This window comes from Triturus cristatus, chromosome 12 (assembly GCF_964204655.1).
Source record: "Triturus cristatus chromosome 12, aTriCri1.1, whole genome shotgun sequence".
Lineage (NCBI taxonomy): Eukaryota > Metazoa > Chordata > Amphibia > Caudata > Salamandridae > Triturus > Triturus cristatus.
Genome location: NC_140595.1, coordinates 814,124,423 through 814,146,790, shown reverse-complemented (window position 1 = coordinate 814,146,790; position 22,368 = coordinate 814,124,423). Strand labels below are relative to the sequence as shown.

Here is a 22,368-nt window from a genome sequence, read left to right as displayed (position 1 = left end):
CTCTGTCTCCCTCCCTCCCTGTCTCCCTCCCTCCCCGTCTCCCTCTCTCTCCCCCTCTCTCCCCCTCTCTCTCTCCCCCTCTCCGTCTCCCTCCCTCCCCCTCTCCCCCTCTCTCTCCGTCTCCCTCCCTCCCTCTCCCAGTCTCCCTCCCTCTCAGTCATGGTTACCTTTTTCCTTTTATACTCATTATTCTGAAATTAGTGAGTGCTTTTGCATGAAAAGGTAAGGCCATGACTACAGGGCCCGGAAGGGACCCGTTTCAGTGCCCATTGCTTATATTCTTTCAAAACATAGGCAGTATGGTATAAAAAGACCACATTCGTAAACACACAGTCGCTGTACACATTTTGCTTTCCAATTCACCCATCAAGCAGGTATTTCAGTACCTCCAGGCAAGGTGCACTTTCCCACACAGGGAAAACTATGTTGTTCAAAGAGAGAGGAGTAAACAAAAGTATCACTTCACTGGCAAACACTGTAAAGTGGCACTAATGTGTTTAGGTGTAAATAAATCAATCTGGACATCTTGCAACCTCTCGGTCTTGCTTTAATTAGTTATTTATTTTTCACATTTGGAATGCTTTATTACTCTCCACCCGGAGGCTGCACTTGTATCCGAGAAAGACAACGTTTCCAGAAAAATGTTATTCTTTTTTGGATCCATTTCACAGGGGAGCAAATAAACGAAAGGAGGAAAGAGAGGGTAATATCCGTTTCTTGAAGTCTCGGTTTTCATTAAGGAGCGAGACAGAATGAGAGGGAAAACTCGGAGGCTTAGATGCCGTCACCGTGGCGTGTGCGCGCACAGCTTAATTTATGGGGACTTGGGGAGGCTGAAGAGGATTGCTTCCAGGCGCAGCCGTCTCCCTCGCTTACACTGAGGGGGCCCCTGGAGCGTGGGGGCCCCCGCACCACGGGGGCTGCTTTATGCCCCTGGCAGCTGAGGCAGCTTCCCTTCCAGGGCACACACACAGCCCCACCAGAGTACTTCACAGGTCTTTAAGAGACCATTTGCATGATAACGAGGCTTTGTTGCATTTCACCTCTTAGCGCCCCAGCAGCTCCACTCTGACTATCGCTTGAATCCCCGGGCCCCACAGAGCAGAGTCTGTGTTTGCTGACACTGTTAAACAAACACCGGCAAGATGTCTGCAAGGTCCGCGGGCCGCCAAGAAAGGCTTGCCGGGCCGCTGGCGGCCCGCGGGCCGTACTATGAGTAGCCCTGCTCTAGATGTACTCCGAAAGGAAGAGCGGCGAAAAGAGCGTCTAGGAGGGTGTGACTGTATGGCTCCCATGGACTTCGCCGTATCCGTGTCCTTCTTCATTTTTTCGAGGGCCTCATCTACCTTTGGGCCGAATAGGTGTTCCTGGTCAAAGGGATAATTAAGGATGGAGGCTTGTACCTCTGGTTTAAATCCTGATATTCTTAGCCAAGCATGGCGACGGAGGAGGACGCTAGTATTAATGGCCCTGGAGGCTGTGTCTGCTGCATCTAAGGCACAGCGTATAGAGGTGTTAGTGATTGTCTTACCCTCTTGAATTAATTCATTGGACCTAGTTTATATTTTTCAGGGAGGTGGTGCATAATGTTTTCCAATTCATCATAATGTGCCCCATCATATCTGGCCAATAGCGCTTGGGTGTTGGCGATACGCCATATATTGGCTGCCTGTGACGCAGTGCGCTTTCCTGATGCGTCCAGTAGCTTTGACTCTTTGTCAGGTGGTGGTGCTTCGCCTGACGCCTGGGAATTTGTTCTTTTTCGTGCAGTGGAAACCACTAGGGAATCTAGCGGCGCTGGCCATTTGATATAGGTGGGATCTGTGGGGGCAGCTTTTTGTATTTTTTTTCTATACGTGGGTTAATGACCCTGGCCCTAACTGGGTCTTTAAAAACCTCTGGCGCATGCTTTACCACCCCCTTAAGCATAGGTAGTATGGAGGTAGACCTATGTGTGGTATCAAATGTGTTGAGGAGGAAATCCTTCTCCACTGGGTCAGTGTGCAACTCTACCCCGTGATAGTGTGCCGCCCTTTGAAGTAGATGGTGGAACCCTAATGAGTCTTCCAGTGTACATGGCCTGGAAGGGTAAAGGTCATCTTGTGTGACGTCAGGAATATCTGGGTTATTGTAGTCGTCCCATGGGTCTGGGGATCCTGTAGGGGTGGGGTATTGGGGCACATCCCCTATATCATGATATGGGTCCCCCTGATCATCGTCGTCTGGAGACGGGGTCGGAGAGCGATGAGGTGGGAGTGGAGAGGGCGGAGGGGGGTGAGGTGGAGAGGGTGGAGGAGGTGGGGAAGGTATTCTGAAAGGAGAGGTAGCAGAGTCCTTAGTCTTTGGAGGTGGAGGCGGAGCTGGTTTGTCCAAATGTCTCTTTTTGGTAGAGTGCCAAATGTCCAGTTTTTGGATCCTTGGTGAGAGTCTTTTGCAAGTGATCCGGTGTAAATAGTTCCTGTGAAAGTGTTTGGTCCGTCGGCGTCGAAGACGTTGGGGCCGATGTCTTTTTAGGCTTTTCCGTGCTAGTGTGCTTAGCATCGGATTTGGGAACCTCCGATTTCTTGGTCGGCGCCGAGATGGACTTCGGCTTGGAAGTGTAGGTGCCGAGGGCCTTATGGGGTTTGGTCGGTACCGAAGATGGCGTCGGTACGGAAGAGCTGGGTTTCGACCCCGAAGGCTTCGGTGCGGAGCTCGGTGTCGAGGTAGAGGTCGGTTTCTTTTTCGGTGCCGAAGTGTGTTTCTCGGCACCGCTGGTAGGCTGGCTCGAGCCCGAGCCGCCAGTTGGCTTACTTGGCTTCTTCACCGGGCCCGAAGGTGGGGTGTGTGAAGCAGTATCTTTGGTCTTGCTTAGGCCCGGAGGCGAAGGCGTGACCGAAAACCTTTTTGGGTGTTGGTGCGGGTGTGGGGGGGGTATAGTACTCACGACCCTCTGCGCCGGAGTGATGTCTTCCACATCGAATTAGTCGGCCTCGGAAGAACTGACGAGGTAGTCTTCGGTGCGCTGCTGCCCCGGATCTTCGATGTCGTCTCCGAAGATATCAACTGGAACGGAGGTCAAAGAGTGTGCCATGTTCCTTCTGGCTCTTCGGTCTCGAATAGTCTTTTTCGATCGGAAAGACTTACAGGCCGGACAGTTTCGAGCCTCGTGTTCAGGGGAGAGGCAGAGGTTGCATACCTCATGAAGATCGGTGTGGGGGAATTTGGACCCACATCGAGGGCACTTCTTGAATGGAGTTCTTTCCATCAGCCGGGACCGGAGCTTGGGTAGGCCCGAAGGCCGCCGTCGACGACTGGAACCGAAGATTTGTCGATGAGAAGATGCGTTGATTGAGGAGATCGCGATCGAAACAATACCGCGATTTGAGGTGAGGATTCCGCTTCGATCGTCGAACTGGAAAATGTTCGGAACCGGAGCGCGAAGATTACATCTGAGCCCGATGGCGGGAAAAAACAATCTGAGGATGGAGCCGAAGCCCATGCGCAATACGATCCAAAGGAGGAGTCACCGACCTTGTGACTTCCAAAGACTTTCCAAGAGGAAAAACAAACTGCAAACATCCGGGCCCAACACCAGATGGCGATCTATGCAAAAGTGTGTAATCTGCAGCTCATATGCCTCGAACATTAAATTCTATTGCATTGTAAGGAAGGAGTCACCTATGATGTGTAAGTTAGAGGTCTCCATGCTGCAACGTCATCTGAAGCCAGGTTGGTAGCCATGCAGGAGATGGTTGACACTGGTGTGATCTTGGGAGCTTACCGCAGACTGCTTTTTCATTGATTTTCCTGTTGAAGGTTAGGTGAGTGAAGGCCTGGACATTGAGGCACAGGAAGGTCAACAGCTTACCCTACTGCACAGCAGCGGTAGAGTACCTTAGGTACTGCTCTTTTCGGTAGAGACTATCTAGCTGCAGATTCTTTACCATTTGAACATTCCCCAGATGTCAGATTCGATCTGGAAAAGCTTCTGCAGTACCTCTGCATGCCAGAAGGTGGTGGTGTGCGGCTTCACAAGTATGTCATTCCGCTTCGGAAATGACAGGTGGGGCCTATACTGGTGCCACCCCCGGGTGCTGAAGTCAGCTGCTATTAAGACTGTTCACATCCCCAGATGCAGAATCCATAAGCAAATTGCAAGACAGTGCAAATTCCTAGACTTAGGATATTATTAATGGATAAAGTCCAATCACAGAAAGAGAAGGAGGGAGGAGTCGGTTAAGAATCTGACACTAGATAGAATTTCTACCAGAAAGAGCGTTACCAAACGTAAGTGACTTGCTCTTCTGACAGACTTCTAGCTGCAGATTCCTCACCTTTTGAATAGATGCCAAAGCAGCTGGAGGATGACCTGGAGTGCAACCAGAAAGTCCTGGAGGACCATGCAGGCAAAAAGACCCTTTCAGCTAACTTGACTGTCTAGACAATAGTGCTTTGTGACTGTATAGAGGGACGCCTACATATCCACCAGGCAAATGTCTAGCACAGGAACTCAGAGTGCCAATGCAGTGGCAGAAGCTTTGGCCCTGGTGAAATGAGCACGCAGTTCTTCCAGAGGTAACTTTTTAGCGCGTAGCAGAACTTAATGCAGAGCATGATCCAGCAGCAGATGGTTCTCTTCTACACTCCCTTACCTTCTTTTGCTCCAGAGTACCCCACAAAGAGCTGATTGCCCACCTGGTGTTCTTTGGTACGTTCTATGTAGAAGCCCAGCACTCTTTTGGGGTCCAAGCGATGGGGTCCCTCCTCAGAGGGGTGAAGTGGAGTATAGAACGCTGTCAAGGTGATGGTTTGACAGATGTTGAAAGGAGTCAGAACTTTTGCAGAAAGGATGTTAGAGTCCACATAACCAATTTGCATGGGAAGAAGGGAGTGTATGGCTGATTGAGACCGAGTGTGAAGCGTACTCAAACACTGTGCTGAGATGATGGCAACGAGGACCACAGTCTTGATTATAAGGAGCCGTAAATGACAGCTGTGAAGCTGCTCGAACGGAGTGCACATTAAATAACTTAGTCAGGCCTAGATTAAGGTACCACTGGGGCATGACAAAGGGAAAAGGGGGAAAAGTGTTACAGCCCTTTCAAAAATCGCATCAAAACCGGAAACTTGAACAACAAAGGCTGATCTGGCACCCGTAAGAAGGTCGAAAGATGACCTTTAACTCTGCCCAAAGGAAAGCTTTGCCTGGCAAGTGACAGACCAAATAACAAAATGTCAGATAACTTGGCCTGCAGGGCGAGGGGGGCAGGGGTAGTGGGAGGACGAGGGGGACATCTGGCTGCAATGAGGACATCAACCACCTCCTAAGGAAGGTTGAAGGTGTTCTGCTGTTGCAGTGCGACCTCTAAGCAAAGAAGTGCAGAGCGCAAAGGCCTGGGTGTAGAACTCAGCCCTTTTGTTGTGACAGCAGGTCCTTCCAGAGGGATAGCCTGATCGGAGAACATTTGCTCAAGCCCAGGAGTTTGAGATACCATACTATCCGTGCCCTAGCCAGAGATACTCAGATGACTTGGGTCCAGTCTGTCCTGATGATCTTGAGAACTCAGGGCAGGGATGTTATCAGTGGAAAGGCATTAGGAGTCCAGAGTTCCACTTGAGGCAGAACACATCTGCGAGTAGGAGATGCCTTGGAAGCTATAATGCGCAGAAAATATGACTTTGCGCATTTTCGATGGCAGGGAAAAGATCTCGCCATGGTTCTGCCCATTCACAGAAGAGACCTTGCACCACCTCCGGGTGTAACTGCCATTTGTGATTCACGAAGCCTCCACTGCTGAGCTTGTTCGCTGTGACGATCAATGACCCTGAACTGTGGTTCAACACCAGCAAATTTCCTTGGTTGTGTTGTCTGAGACCCCACGCAGCCCTGGTTGATGCAGTACCACATGGCAATAGTGGTGTCCATGTGCACCTGTACCAGCCTCCCTTTGGTGGATAAAGGGAAGGCTTTCAATGCCAAGCTGATGCCAGTCAGCCTCAGAAGGTTAATGTGCAACAGGGACGCCACCGGAGACCAGAGGCCCCTGATCTCCACCTCTCCCAGATGACCACCCCAACTCAGAAGCGACGCATCGGACACAACAGTGAGTTGTTGGTGGGTAAGGGAGGGGGTGTACCAATGACCCAATCGCAGTCCAGCAAGTACCACTGCAGATATTTTGCAGTCTCCTCCAAAATCTGACAATGGTCGAAGAGTACACCTTGATGTTGGGCTTACTGGGGTATGAGATACCACTGCAGAGCCCACATATGCCACCTGGCACACTCGACCAGCAGGATGCAGGAGGCCATCAGTCCTAGCAGTCAGGACTGAGGTTGAAAGATACGTTTCATAGGCTGAATGTCCTGGACTCTCTTTCAAGGAGGTGGTTATGAAAACCAAACCGTATCTAGAATGGCTCCGACGAAGGGGAGCATGTGAGAAGGAGTCAGATGTGACTCTAGCATGTTGATAGTGAACCTCAAAGACAACAGGACGTTCATCGTAGTCTGGAGGTCGTTAAGGACTTTCTGGGGTGAGCCTGCCTTCAATAGCCAATCATTGGGGTAGAAGAAGACTGAAACCCCGAACCTCAAAAGTTGTGCTGCCACCCCGCCATCACTTTTGCGAATACCTGAGGAGCGCCAGTGAGACCAAAGGGGAGCACAGCAAACTGAAAATGGTCCTGTCCCACCACAGACCGCAAGTAGCACCAATGAGTCAACAGAAAGGTTTTATGGAAATGGGCGTTCTGCAGGTCCAACCAAAACATCCAGTCTCCTTGGTCGAAGGCACGACCTGGGCCAGGGTGACCAGTTTGAATTTCTCCTTCCGGAGAAATGGGTTGAGAGGGTGCATGCCTAGAATAGACCGAAGACCCCCATCCTTCCTGGGTACCAGGAAGCAGCACGTATTACAACTACTCGCTACTTCTGGCACTCTCCAGACAGACCATTTGGCCAAAAGGGCTTGCACTTCCTGCCACAAAATAGAGGGATGGTCCTCCGTTGGTTGAGTGGACGGAGGAAAGGAGAGATGGCCCTCTCTCAGACGCTGTAAGGTGTGGCATGGAAAAAAGAGGGGGGTAAGACGTATCCCCTGTGAACAATTTACAGGAACCACCTGCCCAACATGATCACTTGCCACCCAACAATCAGTGGATACTGCCTCCCACTAGGTGGCTGTGTTTCTGATAGCGGTTTTGCAGGTGGGGTTGCTGGGGCATAAAGCTAGATGGTAAAATAACCTTGGCAGCAGGGGCGATGGGCACCGCAGCCTCTCCTGCAAAACATCTGGGTTCCCTGTGGGGATTGGACAGGCTGGCGGGTAAGGGACACCTCTGCCAAAGCCACAAAAGGAACGATGGAACCGCTGCGACTGGCAAGGTGGTGCAGAAAGGCTCAGATATTGATGGGTGGCCCAGTTCTACTCCAAAAGCTCAAGAGCAGGAACAGCTTTTTCCCCTGAACAAGTGAGTCCCATTCAAAGGGCATGTCCATGAGGGAAGACAAAGCAAAAGAGACAATTGATGGACGGAATGCAGAACAAATCAAAACATTCACCCCCATTCAAGAGATCTGGGTTAAATCCATCATTCTTTTGCTCACCACGCCACCCCAGTTTAGACCTGGACATATGCAAATCAGTCTTGACCCTGTGCCTCATGGGAACAGTTCAGCCCAAACTGCCAAGCCAGGTCCTCCCTGGACCGGAAACAAGCATCCTAGGACTGGTTTGGGGGTCTCACCCCTCTTCAGCCAGGATAGCTTGATTCCAGTGGCACACTGATTTGCATATGGCTGGGTCCAAACTGGAATGGCATGGTGAACAAAAAAAACAATGAATTTAGGCCCAGATATCTGTACTGGCGTGAATGTATGACATTGTTCTGCATTCTGTCCATCAATAGTTCTTTTTGCATGAGGGAAGACAAGGCATCACCAGTCAATCGCAGCCACACATGGCGGCAAATTGCAATGCTGGTGCCTATGGCCCGCCCGACAGAATCAGTGCTGTCTATGCCACAATGCATCATGAACTTGGAAGCATCACGACCATCCGAAACTGCCTGAGAGAACGGAGGGTGAAGGGCATCCAGCAAGCCAGGGAGGACTTGTGCCAACTAATCCCAAAGGGCATGTGAGTAGTGTCCCAACAAACAGCTGGTGTTAACAGCGCGGAGGTCCAAGATGGTAGAAAAATAAGACACTTACCAAATGTTTTCCCTCGCTTAGATTTCCTATCAAAGAGACCGGTGAGAAATGTGTTGGGATTAGAGCAGCTGGTAGAAGCGTAGGCATTCTGGTGAGCGGTGCTTCCAAAAAAACAAAAAAGCCAGCCTGTCTGAAGCAAGACAATGGCACCTATCAATCTGTCGACTGACCGGTGAGCCAGAGGACAGTATGGCCCAATCCCTCAATAGGGTATCCAACAACACTTAATTCAAAGCAATAAGGGGCTCCAAAGAGGTCTGCCCTGATTGAAGGGCCTCAGCCAAAGCAATTGTCTCAACCGCCAAGGCGGGGAGCTGGAGGTCAAGAACTTTAGCTGCTCTTTGCATCACCTTGGTGTAGGAAGCAGATTGCTCTGTGGCTGGTCTAGGGGCAGAAAAAGGCCAGGGAGGTATCGAGGCCACTAACCTCCTGTAAGTTCTCACACCAACTGTCATTCTGGTAGTGCTGAGAAAACTCATCACCCAGGACACAGTCATAATCTGAATCCGTCCCAAAAAGGAAATGCAGAGAGTGTTGTCGACCATGCGATAATTCAAGTGGGGAAAGCAGCTCCTCAGATGCATCGCTCGTCGGGGTTGGACCAGCACCGACAGTCTGGGAGAGGAGAATCTGGGTTGACTCCTCAGTTGGCAAAGTTCACACCCGCGTTGATGTGCCTGGGGCAGGTATAGGTCGTAGCATCAGAGGCGGGTTCGGAACAAGAGCCAGAGGCAACATAGGCTTGGACGGCTTAGCTGGTGCTGAGGGCGAATCCGCCAGCAGTATTCCAGGTGGAAGGCTTCTTGGCTGCTTGGAGCAAAAGGTGTACCAGAGGGAGTCTGTAGTGATCCAAAGAGGTGGAGCATGGCTGAAGTGGCGTGGCTGAAGGCCAGGAAATTCTGTTGCACCAGAACCTGCAGAGGGATCAAGTCTGAAGTCTGTGCTTGCTCAGGCGTATGAGAGTAGCGCAAGTAAGCAGAATCCCGCTTTGATTTTGTGTGTTTCCTATGCTTATCTGAGGATTCCGAGCGCGATTAAGACCAACCTCTGGAGGCAGTTCAGTCGACTCCTGGAACTGGACCAAGATCAAGATCAAGCCTAGGGCGCAGAACGTGACTTGGAACGGTCTGAGTGAGGAGTCTTCTTACGCTTGGCGACGTAAAGTTTTGCCTGGTGTTCACAGATGGTTTCTGGGTTGTGGCTCGACCCCAGGCACACCTGGTGAGGATTCGTCACACACACTTGTTTGCGACAGTCCCTATAGGGCTTAAAACCTATTACTTTAGGCTATGACACACCGTGAACACACAAGAAAATTTGTGGAAAATATTGAGTTAAGTGTCTCTGAAAGACAAGAAGGAAGCTCCGGATATGCATACGATTGTGTAGTGGAAAGAAAGGCACTGATATCAGTCCGCTAGAGTGGTACGGATACAGTGCCCCCAAACATTGAAAGACCTATCAAATTAGGCAGCCATGGTCACAGAAAAAAATGGAAATACAATAAACTACTAACAGAAACTGTATAAAATCTACCCTAAATACAGCAAAAAGGTTGAAATAACAAACACAAGTCCTAAGACAGTGAGTAAATGCAAAAATCTAGAGAAAGAAATAATGGATCTGGATTCTTGCCCAGTGAGTGGAAAAATAAACCTTGATGGGCTTCATCAGATAGGGCAGCTTCCAGAGTTTGCTAAGTGACGAGATCGATTAGCCAGTATTTTTAAGTTATAGTGAAAGAGCAGTTTCCACCTTTTTCTTTCTTTTAAAATGCACTGTTACAAAGGTGCTTTCAGTCAACCAGATCATAATATAACTGAGATTATTGACAATATTTTTTAAAAAATAGAAAAAAAACGATGTTGCCACTTAGGAACAGGTTTTCATGTTCCATTTCAAAATGTTGTGAAAAAATAAAATCCATGATTACGCACATGTGGAAACATTCTACCTTTAATTAGTGTCAGATAACACCATGATGAAGAACTGTGTTTCTTGATATAATGCAGATGTCTGCCTGAGACTCAATATGCAGTGAAGACTTTGTATGTTAACAGAGGCTGCCACGGGAGCATAGGTGCCCTTTTCGCTCTACAAGAGCTGTACAATTTACTGTACGAGGTGAAGAAGAGAGAAGAAACCATAAACTAGGCTAGGCAAAGGGTGCAGAACTAATGACCAAGAAAAGCAGGATACAAACTCATTTTAAAATAATGCAAAATGTGTTAGGAGTTATTATGCGTACCAGGCAAGGAAAAGGCATAGTGGCATTCTGAATGTGCATTCATGTACGATACCTGCAGCACATTATATTATTTACAACACTTTGAGTAACAGTTTTCGGTACCACCGCCAAGTCGCAGTCTTCCCAAAGGCTGAGATTAGGATATAGCTTGGCTGTATTAGTAGGATTTGTAGCAGAGGAACAGGACAGGGTCAAGTCACACTAGTTTATTAGTGAGATAAATTAAATGCCCCTATCTTAACCCACAGGCTTGTTCCATGGTACAACAACGCAGTTTATTCCCAGTAACTCAAAATGAAAGCGCTCCAAAAAAAGCTGAGACATCTATCAGCTAAGTCTCCCAACCCCACATTACTTTCCCTCGTACTGCACCAGTACATACATCTCCTTTCATCATCCGGACCCTCGCCAGCCACCAGCCGCATGGTTCGTGCTCGTTGGCTCTGGAGTAAACCTGCAAAGAAAGACAAACTAGATCAAGAAGGCGTGGCTTGGAACATACTCTTTATAACAGCAGATCCAACACTTTTTGCCAACTGACAGCTACAAACATCACAATGGTATATGTCGAAAAAGAGATGGAGTGCAAGCTTCATTTATAAATACTTTAATAATGTTCGCAAACCAAGGATTTCTGTTTACTGCCAACGACCCTTCTAAACTAACCTGCGAAGGTCAACTAACCAGCGCAATTGCACTGCTGATGAAGAGCTGGTGTATCAAGGTATTATCACAGAACAACACAACCACAGCAAAAAACGGTGAAGGCATTGGATGTCACAGAGTGCGTGTCAAGAAGCATGTATGAACAGACAGGCCTAGACTTCTTTTGACAGGCAGTTGAAGGAGGAAAAGAACTGAAACAGGAGGTGAAAGTTATCCCCTTGTATGCCATAATTATAAAGAAAAGGCTGCAGTCACTACAAACAGTACATTTACCTCAAGACTCCCATTGGTTGGATATGCACACATCAATCAAGAACTGAAAAATCATAGGCTGTTGGATACAGATGAGATATAACCACAGAATGTAGACAGGAAAGACTGGAGCATAACGCTACAGAGGAATAGTCAGTCTTCATGAGGCACGCAGGGCTTCGATCTCCGAGAGCAAATGAGGGAGAGCATCTTTAGTGACTGGCGCCCCAGCAGAACACCAGTTATCAAGACAGGCACTGTTGGTATTTATTACATGCAGTTCAACTGTTTATAATGTGCTCTCACCCCATACATGACATTATCAAAACAACAATACATTACAGTGGAACGTACAAAGTATCACAACAGTTAGATTTACTTTAATGCACAAGGTCAACTAGTTCATATGAGCAATCAGGTTGGCACACTGCTCGGAAGAGCTACACAGATGACCATGACCTCAAAAACAACCCAATTATAGTGTGGAAACAACTCCCAGTTCAGTTCTGGGTGAATAATTGCCCAGTGATGTCTACAAGGTCCCAAACCACTGAATTAAACAAAGTCCGGTTAACAAAGCACCAACGGTGAAAGCCATGTGAAGGTCAGAGTTCAACATGATGAAAAGACTCTTGGCAGTGAAGCAAAGTGAAAGGCTACTCGGATGCTACATGGGACAGGGCATTTAACAAACATGCAAAAAGAGTGGATGTCAAACGCTGTTCACCAACAGTAATAAATTGCCAGAGGGCATGATATGGGGGGGGGGGGGGGGGGGGGGGGATATTTGTGGCAGGGCTGTTAAATGGGTGGGACGTACTGTGAAGGGAAGCCCCATTTTGGTGGAGTGTTGCCCATTCAGCTGTTCTATAGCTTAAAGTTATTTGGCCTTTCGGTGTTTGCATGACAGCATGGAGAACAGAATAAATATATAGTCAAGATGGCCGCTGGGAAGGAGCTCCACAACAGAGCTAACGGGCACTAGGATCACCAAACTAGGTGCAAACCCCGGTTTGCCACCCCTGCACACCTCCATCTGCCGTCCCACCCACCGGACCAGGCAAAGAGGGTCTGAAGAGCCCTCCAGTGCCAAACACAAGATGGCCGACCTAGGACACTGAGCCCCGACCCACCAACCACAACCCCCCCCCCCCATCCCAATCGGCACCCTCCCTTCAGTGCATGAGCATTGGCAAAACATGATCTACCAGTGCACAATCACTCCCTAACCCCTCACTTCTCCACCAGGGCTCAGTCTGACCCTGACCATACCACTCACAACACGATGCTCCCTCCAGTGCACGAGCATTGTTAAAATATGAACAATCAGGGCACAATCACTCTTTAACCCGGACTTATCCTCCGACTTCTACACCAGTGCTCAGTTTGACCCTGGCACACACAACGCGCTTCCATTGCGGTCAGTGCCCAATCGTGGATGAGATCCCCTCCCAACTCAGGAAGAGGGCAGAGAGACCCTGTCCCTGACTCCCTCACCATGGCTCAATGATTGTCTCTGACCCGGGCACCCTCGACACGCTGTGCAGGGCTTGACCCGGTCTATATCTTTCCTCACCCGGTCACTTTTGCCCACTGTGAAGCAATACCTCCGCCAAGGACAGAGCTCAACATGGATGAGAACTCCCCCCCCCCCCCCCCCCCCCCCAACAGGTAGAGGGCTAGGAGAATGTACACACTTGTGTCACTAATCTGCACCCAATCCTCCAGAGCAGTGCCCAGGACGGAAACTCCCGATAGTGGCGACCCCACAACTCATTCCACCCGCACCCAATCCACCGCTCCTCGGAAGCGGTCGGTGCTCATTTGTCCGACCCACTAAAGAGGAACTCAAATCTCTACACCACCCGCCCATTACTCGCTGAAGTCCCTCCGGGAGCACCCTTCCCACCCTCCAAACCACAGAGCTTGGCCCCGTCCCCTCTCACACAATGCCCTCCGCCACGGCAACCCACATCGACCCCTCCTCTTCGAACCAAGTAATCCCTCATGGCTTGAACTCTCGATCAATCCCGCCCCCCCCCCCCCGAACCTCTCTTCCAAAGCGAAGAAGAACTTCAAACAGAAATTGTTAAGGCAGCATCCCGAATCACTTTTCGCAGACATCGATCACTGCTCCGCCAAAGGAGAGGCAAAAATGGACCTTTTCGTCCACACTGATCGACACGAAGCTTGGAAATCCATCCTACGATCGCAACTCAACATCTCCAAAACTACCAACATCTCACATAGCTGCAAACTGTCAATTTCAGTCCCAGACCGCGCAAGGCGTACTAGTAACACCACGGTGACCATATACTACAATGGCACAGTCCGAATACAAGCCAACAATGACAATCTAGAGTCCTTTGACGCACTCTTCCCCACTCCCCAGAATGCACCCTCTCACGCACCCCCTCCCCGCCCGCCCCTTCGCCCTCACCAGAAGAACCGTACCCACCCTCTGAACTCACCTACCGCCCGGTACCCTCTAGACACCACACTTTCCTCTCGCTACACGACACCCCACACACCACCTTCTGGAAGAGCACGGCCCCTCCACTAACCTCAGCCGGCTCCCACACCCGACAGACTCCTACCTCGACAGTACTCCCCAACAACCTCAAACGCACACCTCCGCGTGACACCCTCCCCACCTCCACCAAGGAGAGTAGGACCCCCCTCCTCCCACCGCCAGCTCTCCCCACCTCCAGACACACAACGCGCCGACACTCCCTAGCAACCCCACTTACATCCCGCCACGCGACTCCCCCAACACCCCCAGAGAGTACAGGTCCCCCATACTGCCCATCTCCCCCAGAGTGAACAGGTCCCCTATACTGCACACCTCTCATCCCCATCAGTCACCTGCTGGCTCCCTCCCCCAACAGCCGCCATCCGCCCACTCGTCCCAGCCCACTCGGAACAACCTGAACCCACCAGCACACCAACCACACAGGAATCAAAGCACCAACGCACCAAAACAACACCAGCCACACTGCATTCAAGGCCTCGCCTAGACCAAATGCGGTGAACATAACCAAACCAAGGCGACCAAACTCTGAAACTCCCTCCACCAAGACCCTACTCGGGCAACACAGCCACCACTATGCTATCCAACACCCCGAGACTCACCCCCCTCAGGGCCAACACATCCACTCAGGACCAATCCCAACGTCCTAACGAATCCGAGACGGAGCAGAGACTCTCCCTGCTGGAAAACCAGATAACAACCATAACCTGGGGCTTAAGAGAAATAATAGCCAACCTTGCGGCCCCCAAACAACCTCAACGCACCCAGTCCTACACCACCAGCTCACAACAGAGAGCACCCATAGTCCCCCCTCAGAAATGGGTTACCATCTCCCGCCCCAGGACTCCTCAGAGGCCCAAAAGAACTAGTGAGGCTTTGTCCAAGAATGAGGCGGCGGTCCTCCAAGACTCGCCCAAATCACCTAGACCGCCGACCACCCGCACGAACATCCCTTGGGCCCCCTTAAAAAGACTCCCATAACAGAGACGACTCCCACAAACTGCTTGCTCAACTGCAGATCAGCCATCAAACATGCCACCGAACTAGCAGAATCCATCCTCACCCATGACATTGACATAGCATTCATCACTGAAACCTGGCTCAAGGACTCCTCCCTACCTCTCCTGGACACTCTCGTCCCCCCAGGCTTCTTACTCACTCTCAAAGACAGAAAAGACCAAAGAGGAGGAGGCATAGCAATCATCCACAGAGACAATATCCCCGTGCCGGAAGCAGACTCCTTCAACTACAACACCTTTGAATGCCTGTCACCATTGGTACAAGCAACAAAGAATCAAAAACCTGTCACCTTATCTACCACCCCCCAGGCAACTCAGCTGCTTTCACTGAACACCTGTCCGGCCTGATTTTCCACTGCTCACTTCAAGATACGAACAACCTAATTCTAGGCGACCTCAACCTTCACTGGAATGACGGTAACAATCCGCTAGTACAAAACCTGAGTGAGCTACTTCTCAACAACAACCTCTTGCAACACTGCATAGAAGAAACCCACAACAAAGGATCAATCCTTGATGCCATTATCGCCAAACGAGACTTAGTGACGATAAGTCACACCCTGCCTGTGGACTGGTCTGACCACCACTTAATTCCCTTCCACCTCACCTAGCCAGTTACCCTACAACCACCCGTCCGCGAATAGCCCAAATGGACCAGAAACCTCACCCAGGTCAACATGACTGACCTGAAGGAAAAAGTCAATGCACAACTCAGTACCCCCACGGATGGTATAACCACAACAGAACTCACGGACCATTACAACACATCCCTGTCATCCATTCTAGATCAGATAGCCCCCCTGAAACTAAAAACAAGCATTGGCATAGCCAATAGGTCTCGCCTTTGGGACCTTCTAAGTGTTTAGCTATGCAACAGTTGCATAACTAAATACTTATAATGTCCCAAAATCGAGACCTATTGGCTATGCAGAGCTGCCATGCGGCCGCGAAAGTGATCGCGATCACGATCCGAAAATGAAAGTAATCGCGGTAAAGCGCGAAAATGAAAGTAATGGCGGTAAAGCGCTGCGCGCGCGCCCGCCGCCATGCACTGTACCTCTAGGCTGGCCTGGTAGCACTTTTTGGAGCCCTCTCAATAAGTCTCGCCAGACCAGCGCATGCGCTGGGTCAGGCGAGACCTAAAAAACCAGAAACATCCCATCCAGATCCTGGTTCAATACGGACATCAACAATGAAACAACGAGACAACTCAGAGCCACAGAAATACTCTGGAGAAAGAACCCCTCCACAAGCCTACTTGAACAACTCAAAGCAGCTAGAAGAAAATACAAAAAACACATCCATAGCGTAAAATCCAACTTCTTCTGCTTCGCCCTGGACATTGCTAAAAACAGGCCCAATGAACTGTTCAAAATCATGAAGCAGCAAACCTCCAAGCCCCCCGTATCCTCTACCCAGGCCTCCAAGGAACTGTGCTAAGACTTTGCCACCTTCTTTGAAGAAAAAATCTCCAAGATTGAGCTCTCACTAGACACTGACACCAACTCCGCATGCGTAGGCCCGCCCCCAGTCGCACTGGAAAACAGTGGCCGGCTACACACTAATGCGTGGAAATCCTTCCATCCCATCTCAGAAGCCGAGATTATCAAGCTAATCTCCACCACCAAACCCGCTTCTCACGCCCTCGACCCTATACCCTCCCAACTGACCAAAGAACTCAAACTCTCCATAGCCCCGTTCTGGTGCAGAATCATCAACAGCTCCTTGAGAACCGGAAGCATACCTGACTGCCTTAAAGTCGGCCAAGAAACGCCATTAATTAAGAAACAAGGCCTTGACTGCACGGACCTAAACAACTTCAGACCTGTCTCCAATCTCCCCCACCTATCCAAAATCCTCGGAAAATGTGTACTCTCTCAACTGACTCAGCACATTGACAATATCAGCCTTCTTGATCCTCACCAATCAGGTTTCAGAAAAGGTTACAGCACTGAAACGGCGATCCTCAACATCACAGATGACACCCATAAGTCACTTGATACCAATCACTGCTGTCCACTCATTCTCCTAGACCTGTTGGCTGCCTTCGACACGGTAGGACTCCATCTCCTCATCAAGGCCCTACAGCAAAGGGTTGGCGCAGATGAGATGGTCCTCCGTTGGTTCACAGCCTTCCTACAAAACCGATCGCAAAGGATAAAAATCAAAGACTTTACATCCGCCCTTCGCCCAGTCAGCAGGGGTGTACCCCAAGGTTCAGTGCTCTCTCCAACACTGTTCAACATATACATACAAGCCATCACCACTATACTCAAAAACGCGAAGATCCCCTTCCACGTATACGCTGACACCCAGATCTTTCTAGAAACCTCCTCCCCAGACGACATTTCCAGACTAAATAACACTCTAAAAGAAATTCAACAATGGCTGTCCCAAAACCACCTCAAACTCAATCAAGACAAAACGCAGATCCTCCTAATCTCCAACAAGGAAGAGAACCAACAAAGTGCAGAATGGCTCAAGGATATGAATGCTCTAAGCAGCACTCCCAACATGGCTACCTCAGTAAAATCTCGGGGAATCACCCTTGACCCAAAACTGGAAATGACCCACCACATCACAAACTCTGCAAAGACTGCCTTCCTTAACCCGAAACTTCTCCACAAAATTAAACCATTCATCCCGACCAAAGACCTCAAACAAGCCACACAAGCACTGGTGCTATCCAGACTCGACTATGGTAACGCAACCCTAACCGGCACCGCTAAATCCCACCTAGCTCCCCTCAAAACAACCCTCAACGCGGCAGCCTGAATGGTCACCGGAATCAAGAAATGTGATCACATCTCAAGAGCCCTAAGAGAAGTTAAATGGCTTCCTGTGGAATAGCGGGCCAACTTCAAAACTGCCTGCCTCACGCACAAAGCCCTACACACAGGGACACTGGACTATCTGGCCGCCAAACTAAAGAGGGCTGGACAAACAAGGAACCTCAGGAGCTCCAACTCCCTCCTTCTAATCCTCATGAAAGCACGCAAACAAAAAACCGCGGCCAGATCATTTGCCGGAAACGCGCCCAAAATCTGGAACTCCATCCCAGCAGATATCAGGACCACCCCGTCCATCACAAAATTTAAAAAACTCCTAAAAGCCCTCCTCCTCAACTGCTCCCTCCCAAATGGATAGCTGCCACCTCCACGCCAACCCTGATCCAGTTGCTCTCTGACTCTGCATCGTACTGATCCACTAAAGTCCGCCACCTGACAAGTAGGTCCAGAAGGCGAGGCTGCTGCAAAACTCTTGCACTACCTCAAGAATGCATTCAATGGAGCTACCTCATGACCCATCTACTACCCCATGAATCCACAGCACTTGTTGACTCCCGAACTCTATGTTTAAGACTCCTCTACTATATCATTCTTAAGTCTCACTGTTGTAAAGTGCTCAGATACCCTCGGGTCAGGTCAGCGCTATATAAAACTCCTAGAATAAATAAATAAATACACAAAAACAGGAGGTAGGTTACTAAAAGCAGGACGACTGGCTAGACTGTGTAAAATGTAGAACGCAGCAGTGAAACAATAAAGGAAAAAAAACAGTCTGGGACATAAGTAGCTGCTTGAGCACTGCTGATGTATCTCATGTGGGAGGAGATACAGCATAAGGCAGAAACCCAGAAATTAGTAAGATTCCCTTCAAGCAAGTTCCTCTGCGGCGAGGAGTGATGAATAAGTCTCTTAACAGTGACTTTCTGACAGTAAGGGGGTCACAAAAAAGGCTTTAAGTAGGACCGCACACGGGTTTGGATACTGCCACTTTATGGCTACAAGTCCAGTATCACCTAAAATGCCTGCACCAGCCAGAGTCCCTCAGATGTAGCTGAAGCTCAGGAGGAGACCATGAACTAGGATAGGTGGCCCAACAAGACAATTATGTGACCTTCCTGGAAGATGTTTATTCAAACTAAATTAGCACTTGCAAAGGAAAAGAAAGTTTCCAAAGAGATCCGTCAGAATCCCAAATTAGATTCAATTCAAAGCATGAGTAAAAGTACAGATCGCTGAAAATAACAGGAGACCTTTCATGAAACCTATAACACAAATAAACATGATCCTGCTAAAAAATACTAGCTGATTGTTAACCATTAGTTTCTGATAAGCATGGCTGTAAATAAGCTGGCAGTTCATTAGATAGGAAAATAAAGCACCCATCTTTACCTTTAACTGGGATAGCTAGTATGTTCAACATTTCAAAGATAGCCAGAAGAGCTGATCTGCATGGTGAAATCTTTGTTGCCTCAGGAACCTGCTTCAGCCCTATTCATCCCAGATTTCTATCAACGCAGTGCTCGATTGTAAAGTCTCTCCACGCCCTCCATCAAATGTCCAATCTCCATTGACTACCTAGATAGCTCCAAAGGCCTTGATGGCCTCACAGGTGCCTTTTACAGGGCAAATATGGATATCCTTGTCCCCCACTTGTTAGATATGTACGTCGAGGCCTTTGACAAAGGGATCCTTCCACCCTCGCTACGAGAAGCAGTGTTTACCATTTTGCTCAAACCCAGTAACAACCCACATAGCTGCACCTCTTATAGGCCAAGTTCCTTGATTAATTCCAATAATAAGATCCTTACCAAGCCAGTTGCCAACACTGTCCTTATTGTTGGACAAAATCATCTCTCCCATCCAAACCAGTTTGTCCACCATAGGTCCACCTCCCTCAATTGGAGTACAGTGTTCTTGGTACTAAACAGAGTTTCGACAGATGTACCTGCTGCCGTCTGCCTTCTTGATGTGGAGAAGGCCTTTGATTCTTTGGAGTGTCCTTTTCTCCATCCAACATTACGGATCTTAACCCAGTAGCCTGCATACAGGTGAATGGCTCTTTAGCCGAGCATTTCGTCATCTCCAGAGGCAATAGGCAGGGATGACTCGCTGACCCTTTTATTCATTATAGCCATGGAACCTCGGCGCAACGCCTTCCAAAAAATTATATACACCGCTGTCTCCATTGTAAACCTAACACGTTGCTTCTTTCTATGTACGCAGATGACATTGTTACTTATTCTACACCCCTCAGACAACCTGACTCCCTTACTATGAGAAATTATTAGATTCTGTGGCATCTCGTGTTAACTGGGTGAAATCCGAACTGTTCCCCCTCACGGAAGACCCAAAACCCTCACCCAATGAATAACCTCTTAAACGGTGACAAGACTCAACCAAGTATTTTGGTATAATTCTACAGAGGGACAAAGAACAAGAGGTCCAGCTCAACTACGGCCCCCCGTGGACTGGCTTACAGTTCAAATTGAGAGTTGGATTTGACTTCCTCTGTCCATGGTGGGCCGGATTTCCATTATTAAAATGGGTGTATTCTCTTGCATCTTGCATTTGTAAATATTCCTATACCATTGACAAACTATTTTTCCTCACATTGCTTAGTGCACACTTGAAATTGATTTGGGCTGGTCGCCGGCCCTGGATCAACTGGGACACTTATGATCTGGAGGTATTGCAGTCCCTGATTTCCTGACATTTCCTGGTGGCTAAGGCCCAGTTTGCATACTATTGGTACCACCCAGATGTTTGCTTACCGTACGCTATACCCGAGCGTGATTTGACGGGTGCAACTACTCTGGCAGCTATAATATTGCAGGGCCTTTAGTTAGACCCCCGCTGATATTCAGACATTGTCTACCACGTGTTGGGTCTGGAGGAAACTTAGTAGGATTCTGGGCAACAACTTTTTGTATTCTCCTGGGCCTACTCTCTCACCAAATCTTTGCCTACCTTTGATACTCAAATTAAATTGTTCAACATGCATTGACATGAGACGAACTTTACACGTTGGGTGACTTGTTCCCAGATAGGCATGTGCTTTCCCATGCGGATGACACTAGGTACACTAACGCCACCTATATAGACAAATTTATACTTTGTCGACCACATGGGATACCGCGCTCCTGCTTCCTTTCTTACCCCCTGGCTCCTGAACACTTTACCCGCGTGACAATGTTAATAACGAACACTGAGGGGAATCACACGGTCGGTAAACTTTATCGTGCCTGCATGGACCTCAAAAGAACACCTGACAGCAAGGATGGGATGGGAACTAGATCTAGGCCACTCTATCTTCGACAAAGAATGGTCCTACTGCTGTGCACAGGCTAAACTGCTATCACCCAACCATTGTCAAAGATTACTCCACTTTAGCTTTCTGCACAGATCATACACCACCCCTGCTGGCCTGGCCAAGCTAGTCCCTTCTAGGTCCTCTTTATGCCCTAAATGCAGATTTCCAGAGGCAGACTTTCCCCACCTAATGTAGACCTGTCCTCTTATCCCCACTTTTTGAACAGATGTGTTTAGCACTCTTTCCCACAGGATCTTGAGTGACTCTTGAGACGTCCCCCTCGGTGGGATTCTGGGCTATGTGGCTAACGTCCGGAAGAGTACCTGCAGATTCACCACTATAGCTTTACTACTGGCCAAGAGAGAGATAGCACTGCACTGAGGCAGCAGGATACGCCCCACTGTTAAGGTCTGGCTACACAGCATGACATACTGCGATACGACGAGTGAGGTATACGCCACTTTACAACTCTCTCTACCCCCGCTAGACCAAAAGATATTTGGCAGCCTCTTCATGCCTACCTACTCTCTTTGGAATCAAAGGCCCAAAGCCAGGACCCCCACTCACCCCACACTGTTGCCTCTTCTTATCCCACTAGTCATGACAGTATCATAGATTATAGCTTTTAGTATGTCACCTTACTTCAGAATGTTTCTATCCTCTTTTGGTCTGTACTGTTGTAAGTATTGATGCTCTTATACATGTTGCAATCACCTCTGTATCGAACTGATGCAACACCACTGGCTACCTGATGTATAATTTTGCAGCTCTCGCTGTCCATGGTCTCCTTGTGGAAAATGTTTTTTTTCCACAAACCTTTTCCCTGCATACTATGAAGTGCATAACTTAATTCCCTCCCATGCCGGATTACTAAGGCGAGTAGCTAAATAAATCCTGAAAGTGTCCGGTGAATTCCTCAAGCCAATTCCAAATAAGTTTCAATGTTCATCACCACGTGTTTATCCCAGCTCAGCATGCACCATTACCTTGTCTGCCAAGTGTCTCCACCAGCACTCATTCACCTCAAGAGCCCTTAACTCCCACTGTCCCTGTTGAGTGAGCTTTGGCATGATGTTAGAGCAGTATTAATTTCAAATACAATAATATAACCATTTCATTTATGTGAATTTGAACATTCATGCCTTTGCTCAAACATGGGTATTTCCCTTCTGCCAATGGCACATCATCAAGGCTTTCTTGCATAGAAGCTAAGATTCAGCCCTTTATCTAAAGTACTGAAAGACAGGGTCAAAAACAGGAGTCTGAATCCAATGGTCATATACCCACCTACGGCCTACATATGCAGCAAGGAGTTACAGAAGGCAGATGTGAAGCTCCTTTGCTTCATGTGCCACACT

General features: G+C 48.9%; 1 protein-coding gene across 2 annotated transcripts in view; it reads right to left on the bottom strand.

Annotated features, from left to right (window-relative positions):
- The window catches only part of FXR2 (FMR1 autosomal homolog 2), a 431,332-nt gene that overhangs the window by 256,607 nt on the left and 152,357 nt on the right, over nt 1-22,368 (bottom strand). For both annotated transcript variants that reach the window (XM_085638170.1, XM_085638169.1), the window contains exon 4: nt 10,827-10,898. In XM_085638170.1, coding sequence (XP_085494296.1) covers nt 10,827-10,898 — 72 coding nt within the window. The remainder of the gene's footprint in view (nt 1-10,826; nt 10,899-22,368) is intronic.